The sequence below is a fragment of the Nymphaea colorata genome, chromosome 1, assembly GCF_008831285.2.
Source record: "Nymphaea colorata isolate Beijing-Zhang1983 chromosome 1, ASM883128v2, whole genome shotgun sequence".
Taxonomy (NCBI): Eukaryota; Viridiplantae; Streptophyta; class Magnoliopsida; order Nymphaeales; family Nymphaeaceae; genus Nymphaea; species Nymphaea colorata.
Window position 1 is genome coordinate 21,304,153 of NC_045138.2, and position 8,810 is coordinate 21,312,962.

General features: G+C 43.6%; 1 protein-coding gene across 1 annotated transcript; it reads right to left on the bottom strand.

The window, feature by feature from the left end:
- Positions 1-3,973: 3,973 nt before the first annotated feature.
- On the bottom strand, positions 3,974-6,633 carry LOC116246677 (protein DETOXIFICATION 54). Its single transcript, XM_031618531.2, has one exon. It carries the CDS (start codon positions 5,841-5,843, stop codon positions 4,254-4,256), a length of 1,590 nt encoding a protein of 529 aa, XP_031474391.1. The 5' UTR covers positions 5,844-6,633; the 3' UTR covers positions 3,974-4,253.
- Between the last annotated feature and the right edge of the window lie 2,177 nt (positions 6,634-8,810).

Below are 8,810 nucleotides of genomic sequence, written 5' to 3' on the forward strand. Positions count from 1 at the left end.
CTACAACAATGCTTATTTTGCCAAGGAATTATAATAGATATCGGGTATCTCAACTACAAGGAAAGAAGATCAATATGATAGATACATAGACTATCAACACAAACATTTGTAGCCTCAACACACTTAAATGAAGCATGTGCCAACTTGAAGTTCATAACGTCTTTCTCAATGGAGAGTAACAAACTCACATGTTTCAACCACCTAGTTTTAATAATGATCTAAATCTAGTATGTAAGTTGTACAAAGCTACTTATGCACTAAAACAAGCTTCGCAAGACTGGTAACAAAATAGTACTTGCATTGTATTATTTTATGTGGATGATACACTTATTACTATTGGTTTAACTAAATCCATTCATACATTTGTTTTTGAGCTTACCACGAAATTTTCATAGAGATTTGGGTCTAACTCGTTATTTTATCATATAAAAGCATGATGTCATCCACAAGAAGCTTTCTTCAAGAGGGTAGGCCTTTCCAACCTTTCCTTACCAAAAAATTGAATATGCAAAAAATTAGTACCCTATGCAAGGACCATTACATTCTGCAATTTGTGATTATTGAGTTCAATTCCCCATTAATAAGCCTCAATTCTTTGAAATGCTATAGTCGAACAGATATTACTAGATTGGAGTTTGCCATCGTGATAGAAACAATGAAAAGAGATGCACGCAAGACATAAAAAATTTCACATGGTTCTATATTCACCTCCTATGTCCATGGCACAAGGCAGCTCTCTCATCTATCAACGACAGTTGCTTGATTTCATTTGTATAGTATTTCCTTGACTACAAATGTTGAATCTTTTAGATTTTGAGGAACTTGTTTACATTTTGGTTTATCTAAATGTTATGGTAAGTTGGGGCACATGTTACTTTATCTTGAACTTCCTTAGATTTGGTAAGGTCAACATTCTTTGTGGTATCCTTATCTACATCTTCATTAGTAGTTGTAAATCTGCCTAATAATTTGTAGCTTGTGAATTCAACATTCGGCCACAAGTTGATGCCCATTATGTTTAGCTTATTTCTTAACTGATGAAACCTTGTCCCAACCAAGTGGTCTAGTAAGGACATCAACAAGTTGTAAATCAGATTCAACTAATTTAATTTGAATCCCCCAACCATGATTGGCTACCAAGTATGTAGCACCGACATTGTCGCACTAGAATACAAGCACTTCTTGTGTCTTGAATCCAAGTCCAACCATGATTTGTAATATCCAAAGAGCTTCAAATACTCTCCCTACCATATTTAGCTTCAGTGCTTGATTTTGTCACGGTTTGCTGTTTGTTGGACTTTTATGACAATAAATTTGATCCTGAATAAGCTAAATAACCCCCAAGTGACTACCTGTCATCTTGGGCAGCCTGCCTAGTTGGCATCGAAAAATATATTAAGAGTGAAAACTTTATTCTTGTAAATTTGTAGATCATAATTATAGTTCATCTGAGAAACCATAAAATTCTCTTAACATATTGCCAATGTTCTTCATATGGATCAAGCATAAATTGACATTATATATTGTGTAACTCTGATGACCGATTTATACGTGCATACTCCACTGTCCAGCTTGGGGTCCTATCTCGTTTCACTGAAAAAGGGCAACACATAATTTGTGAGTTCGATAGACCCAATGAACAGTCCATAACCAAAAAAATCTTAAATATAAGTAATGTAGTACAATAGTAAGATAGACTTAGGTCATGCAACGAAACAACAGGTAAGCAAGGTTCAACAACCATATATACTTTCAGCTTAGTGCTTATTCTTTTCCTAAATGGTACTTAGCTGTCTTAGATTATTTCAAATTTAAAGAGATATTGTACCAGTAATGAAATTTCTATTTCTATTCTATAGACGTTCATTTATTTGGTAATCCATAACTAATGACAATTTTACCTCTAGCCTCTAGACTCTAAGGAGTGTTAAGAGGTTTAACGTCCATATACTTCCAATTTATATACCACAGAGGAATGTTAGGATGTTTACTATGTATTCACTCCCAATTTCAAGACTCCAAAAAGGAGTGTTACGAGGTTTATTATGAATTCGGTTCAGTTTTTAGACTCCAAGGGAGTATTAAGAAGTGATTCATTTGTTCGTCTTTGATTTATAGACTCTGAAAAAATATTAAAAGACACAATGTATACTTATAATCATTTTCAATTATTGTTTGAGGTGTGGCTTAGGCTCAGACATCTTAAGACATTTTATTAACTAACAAATCAAACAATAGTTACATATTGTTTAGGTCATATTCATGGAATAGTTACATATTGTTCCGTTCGCCAAACAGGCCCAATCCTCATGGAAGTGGTTACTGCCCAGTCAGATAAGACATCCAAGAAGCACAAGAGATCCTATTGCTATCCCATATGAATGTTCACTAAGGCTGAACGATGCTTCTAGTTATGATATGTTCATCCGCCCAGCGGAGCTGATTAGCATTCACCATCATTTGATTGGAAATATAACCACCTCCTTGAGCATAGGAAGCACACCCATAATTTCCTAAGGAGATCTAGTAATGAAATGGCTTACTTTCATGTTCAGCCATGGCTTTGTAAGATGAAGACATTTTGCATGATCCAGTTGCACTAGTGGTTGATCTCACCACGTATACGTGCAGTAATGGACTTTCCCATTTATGATTTTCCGTTGTACCAGTGACTTGATTGATGACCAAGCCCACACTATATCCTTCCAGTAGTAGTAGCCATTCTGAAAATATGATGTGGTCCATTAAGACATCCAGATTCTACTTGACTTTGGGCTTTCTAATATTCTACTCAACTAAAGTGGAGGTCCAAGATATTTGGTGGGTAGCATGCCAGCCTTCCAAATTTAAATCTCGATGGCATTCACACGGTATAGGTTCTTCACAATATAAGTATATTCTTGAGCTTCTTTGAAAGGCTAATGTGGATGAAGTGAAACCAGCCCACAAACACGTGTTTAGGCTCAAGAAGTCTTGGCCAAAGCTCTACGCCGTCTTAATTACAACCCAGCAAATATAGAAGCATACTTGGCCCATTGCAATATTATCTCTCTCTTACCATACTACATCTAGCATGTTTAGTGAATGAGTTTTTAATACGAAATCTGTCTCAAAAGCATGAGATTGCGGTAAAACACATACTTCTGTATGTTAAGGGATTAATGCTACACTTCGTCCTTCTCATTTGGCCATCTACAAACTTTTTCTTAATGTTTTTTCTAACTGTTAACGGGCACTGAAAATAGGAAACAATAGGTGGCAATAACTTTTTTTAAAACCCAATATCTTATATTAGAACTTTTAGAAGAAAACCATCATACTTTTTAAACCTATTACCTTACCTTAGAACTTTAAGAAACAAAAGACTGTTGCCCTTAACTATAAGTTGAGAAAAAATATGTCACAACCATTTAAATGGACTAGATCCAATATCTCTTAGAAAAATTGGGACACAATCTCAAATCGCTTCTACCAATAGTCTGACAATTATGTGGGCAGGCTCATCTCATGTGCCATAGCCTCAACAAACATAAAGAAGAAGATGCTCACTTTATTTGACACAGAATTGCCAAATAACCTCCGGTTCAGAGGTGTCCCACCTTCAGAAATGTTAAGAGGTGAAGGAGAAGAGAGATAAGGAGTTCCAAAGCAGCTAAGGTTAGTAGCACGCAGGCAATCTTTGTTTTAGTTTTAAATTAACTACATGTCAACTCTATGTGCTACAAACTAGGCGCGGGGTAGAACTGGGCGCAGCAAGGATACAACTCCAACCTTTACTCAGGTAGCACTGGGAGCCGCATGGGTAGGCACTACAACACACTTCAGCCGGGGTGGCGGGTCTCCGTATCGTGATACTTGGTGCCTGACAAACGCAGGTGAACCGCCGCCGGAGAGGGGGAGAAGTAGGCAGGCAGAGACAGTAGTTGATATTACCGTATTGATGATGACAATGGAATCTTTCCAACAATTTTGCTGCGACTGCTAAAACCGTTTTTCCATTTCTTCAGAAGTAACAAAAGAAAATTACAGAACGGACTTTTTTTTTTACAGAAAAAGACAACGAGAAAGGAAAAGAAACTCAGTGAAGGATAGGACCCGTCTTTCATACATGCAAATTAAAAACATGAAAGTAAAAGGAAGAACAAAAAAGAAAAACCGCAAGGGAAAAAGAACGCTTAGGAAGAAAAAGAAAAAGAAAGGGACATTACGAAGCCGGACGTTTCTCCTGATATGGCAGAGAGCTACATGCACTTTTACACAATTATTAAAGCCTGCCGTTCCATGTCATCACCACCACCATCATCAAGAGCACTATCAAGATCATCGTCCGCCGCTGCGACGGTGGCGCCGCGGCGGCAGGGCATCTCCATGCTGGTAAGCTTCCTGGCTCTCTTGGCCTCCTCCGTCCAGTCGGTCCTCTGCACCACCATGAGCACGCACGCCACGCACGCCACCTGGGCCGCGAGAAGCCCGCACCACAGCCCCTTGAAACCGACGCCGCACCAGAAGGCCAACCCCACCGCCACCGGCATCCCCAGGAGGTAGAAGGCCAGAAGGTTGATCCTCGCGCCCACCGAGGGCCTGGCCGTCCCCCTGAGCACCCCGCACCCCGTTGTCTGAGGGCAATTTCCCAGCTCACACGCCCCGATCAGTGGCAGTACCGAACACGCAAGCGCCACAACCGCCTCGTCGTCGGAGAAGAACCTCACCCACCTCTCCCGGACAGCCACCGTCCACGCCAAGTTCACCACCCCGGCGGCCGCAGCACAGCCGAGCGCCACCATCGTCGCCATCTTCGCCCTGCATGGCCGCCCCGCTCCGAGCTCGTTCCCCACCCGCGTTGACACACAGGCACCCAGCGCCATGGGCAGCGTGTACATCAAGCTTGTTGTCTGTATAACGATGGACGTCGTGGCCACCGCCACCTCCGGCTCCGGCAGGTAACCGGCAACCAGCGTGATAAGCTCGTACCACCACCATTCCAAGCATATACCCAGGCAGCTCGGCAGCGCCAGCTTGAGAAGTGGGCACCACTGGCGGACATCGAACGCCGCCAGAGACCACCCTGTCCAGGCCACCTTTCGGCCGCCAGCGAAGAAGAGGTAAGCACTGAGGCCGAAGGCCATATTGAAGTTGGTGAGGACCGAGGCGGCGGCCACGCCAGGGACGCCGAGCTTGAAGACGAAGAGAAAGAGGAGGTTCAGGGGAATGTGAAGAAGGACAGCAACGCCGGAGCAGACCATAAGCGGCGTGGTAATCTTCTGGGAGCGGAGGTAGACGCGGAGGGGCTGGAAGACGGAGTTGGTGAGGAGGTCGGGGAGCGAACAGAGGGCGTAGGTGGCAGCGACGGCGGTGATGGCGGAGTCCTGGCCGAGGGCGGTGAGAAGGCGACCAAGGTTCAGCCAGAGTATGCTGATGGGCAATGCAGCGGTCAGAAGGATGAGGATGGTACGCTGCAGGGAGAGGGAGATTAGATCCCAATTCTTGGAGCCGAAGGCCTGGCTGCAGATGGGCTCCATCCCAGAGGCCAAGCCAAAGAGGATGGAGTAGCCGGTGATGTTGGTGAAGCCGACGGACAGGGCTCCCCCGGAGAGCTCCAGGCTGCCCAGCCGGCCAAGGCATGCAACAGATATGGTCGACCGGGCGAACACAGCGAAGTTAAGCAGAGCTATGGGCGTCACCATCCTCCACAGCTCCCTCATCTCCTCCGCCACCAGCCGGAGAAGCTCCCCGTCGGGGTCGGAGAAGAAAAGCAGCATGATCCCCACGAGACGGTGAAGAAGTGAAGTGCTGCCACCACCGTCTCCGCACCCTGGCCCACCGGGCAGGTCCTGTACAGCCATCTACAGAAGGAAGTTGATGAAGAGATTTGGCAGTATAGGCTCGAGAGCAGAAGACAAAAATTAGATGGGTAACCTAGACAGGTAAGGTGGAGGGACTTTTCTAAGACACCATCAGCTAGAAAGAGAAGAAAATACAGAAAACTCGGATGGTTGGCACAGTTTGGAGCGAACAAGTAGAGAAGAAGAAGAAGAAGAAGAAGCTGAGAGGAATCGGAGGAAAAGAACGCAGATACAACATAGAGGTTGGGGGGGTGGTAAAAGGAAAGCACAAAGAGTAGATGGGTGTTTCCTGATAGGCTTCTCCCCTTTCCTCTTATATTATCAAGAAGCAAGAAAGACAAGCAGAAAGAAGCAGGACATGGTGTTTTTTTGCACCCTTCTGTGTTAGCTTCCTTTCTTTAAAAAGGAAAGGGGGAAAAATCTTGGTCGGGAGGGTGGTGGGGGAGAGCAGGAACTTCAGTGGAGCAAGATAAGAGAATCTCGAGACATGGAGAGAGGAATGGCAAGGGGAGCATCAACTAAAGCGAAACACCTGCGTGTTGGGGTTTAAATAGGGTTTTAGAAGAAGCTAGAGATGATGATGGTGGTGGCAGTTAACCATGGTTACTGAGCGACCCAATCCCGCTGTGGTGTGGGGCTTTAATAGGGCTTTAGAAGAAGTTAGAGATGACGATGGTGGTGAGAAAACAAGGCTCCCTCTCTCTCATTTCTCCTTAGTTTGGACTTGGTCTGTGGGAGACATCCGATAAAATCGGAGTTGTCTTGAGAAGAAGGTCATAGTTGTAAAGGTTTATAAACTTAACTATAGTTAATTATCACACGGTCTCTCCCCCTCTGGATTTCTCCGTTCTGTTCCCTTCTTAAGGCCTTTCTTTTTTCCTCGGAGAAGGGCCTTCCGGTAAAGTTGTAAACAACGCCGCCGCTGCCACTGTGCCTCGAACGAAGGACACAGGGCTACTGGCGGCGGAGGACGCCGTCAAACTGCGTCGCTCCACACGTGCAGATGGCACTTCTTCGCACAAGAGAAAGCCAGGGGAGCCGCTGACACTAGTCACGTGGTGCACTTCCATACTAGGGCGTCCGTCTCAATCTCTACCACGAAAATCTTCGTTTTTCTTTAGTTTTTCTTTTACTTTTTTTTTTTGCTTTCCTTTCACTGTCAATTTCAAAGTTTCCAAGTCTCAACATTGTGACCATTGGGGTCACAGATTCGCCCAAAACGGAGAGAGTTTTATTTATGAAATTAAGAAGAAATGGAAGTGAAAACCTTCAACGTATGATGCTTTTATTATGGTTGTTGGTACTTCACTACCATTCGGTCCGTTCCTTTCTGCTAAAAGGCAAGCATTAGAAGTGAAAGGGAAGTAATGGGTTGTGGAGAGTTTTGGCTGTCGTGGTGCTGTAGTGCAATTGCATGATATTTATTGGAGATTTGAGTCGATCCCACTCTTTCTGCTTGAGCATGTTGTTTCCCTCCAAAGGTGGAGCGGTGTATCGAAAGAGAGCAGCATGTCCATGTACTCACTCCCCTGGTGGGGGCTCAAAATCGTTATATGGCAGGTTTTGGATGAGCACGCCTAAAAGGAGAAGAGAGATGGGGGAGTCGTCTCTGGTGTCCTGACGACTTAGGTCCATCTCCCTTGGTGGGGGCTCCCTTAAACCTTTGGATATTGCAGTGCAACCCTCTTCCTCCCTTTAGTGGTAGGTCCACTGCACTTAATCGTAAGTCCATTATTTCAGAGGAAGCTTCTTGCTTTGGTGAGTTAGGTCATCTAACTCTCTCTCTCTCTCTCTCTTCATCTTTTAAAAATGAAGCAAGCCACATAGGTCTGGATCATAAGGATCCATTTGGTAATGATATGTTACTGTCCCATGAACATGCCCAAAGGACCTGTTTGACAATAATATCAAATTGATGTTACGAACCTGCTCAAAAATTGGAATAGATTCATTGAACATTGTGTTAAATTCACAATTGGTATATAGTATATGAATGTATCCAAACTTTTGGATAGGTTCATGGGACAGTTGTTAAACGGCCCTTCAATCTTACATGATATTGTACTGGATATATTTATGTAAAGTGTTGTCGTTGAATCCCACTTGAGGTTTATGTCTTTAAAGCATAAGACCACTTAGTGGTATGATCCTTAAATAACTTTGCATTTATATAATTTTTAAAAAGGGAAAAGTTGCATGAACAATGAAAATGCGAGTGAAATAGATAAAATTCTAATTGGAATCAATGGTGGGCGGATGCCCTCTCCACGACCATGATCCGACTCTTCAGTTTGAAGCCAACAATGTCGGTCGACCCTTTCTTTTTCTATGCAATTATTTGAAGCGAATCACAAGAGACGATGAGAGAATATATACATCCTTTTTTTTTTATTTCGCAATGATTTCAATAGAACCAGGACCATGCTGTTTTAGTTGCTGATATAGTGCAAGCGAAACTATTTGTGATCCTAAATTGGAAAAGCTTATATTCCATGAAAGGTCTAGGTGTTGCCATCGACATGATTTCTACAATAATCCCAGCCGCAGGTAAGAAGTGTTCCCTTATTTTAGGACACTGCTGTGACATCCTCAAGATTTTTACCTGCCCAACTCGAAGAGCCTTAAGTCTTAAGGGGCATGGCTCAAATAAATGGATCATTTCAGGTGCGTTGGAGGCGGCTACGCTCGTGTACCATAAGGAGGATGAGTTTTATTAGTTAAAATATAAAGATCTCGCTAGCTATCAACGCGTCTATAGACTCTGAAGGTAAGAGTGACAGAGGGAGCCTTAGCTTCACCCAAGTGGTGTAAGAGTGACAGAGGGAGCCTTAGCTTCACCCAAGTGGTGTGACAACTCTGCTCACCCAAAACCGGGAGAGTTTTAGGCTTTGTTCTAGCCGCATCCACCCAATTTCACGTCAAAAATTGTTTTCATACCCAAAAAAGAGCAGCAACTAAGATATGCAG

Bases quoted from the DNA above. Each gene is read 5' to 3' on its own strand.
- LOC116246677 (XM_031618531.2), bottom strand. From the start codon at position 5,843: ATGGCTGTACAGGACCTGCCCGGTGGGCCAGGGTGCGGAGACGGTGGT.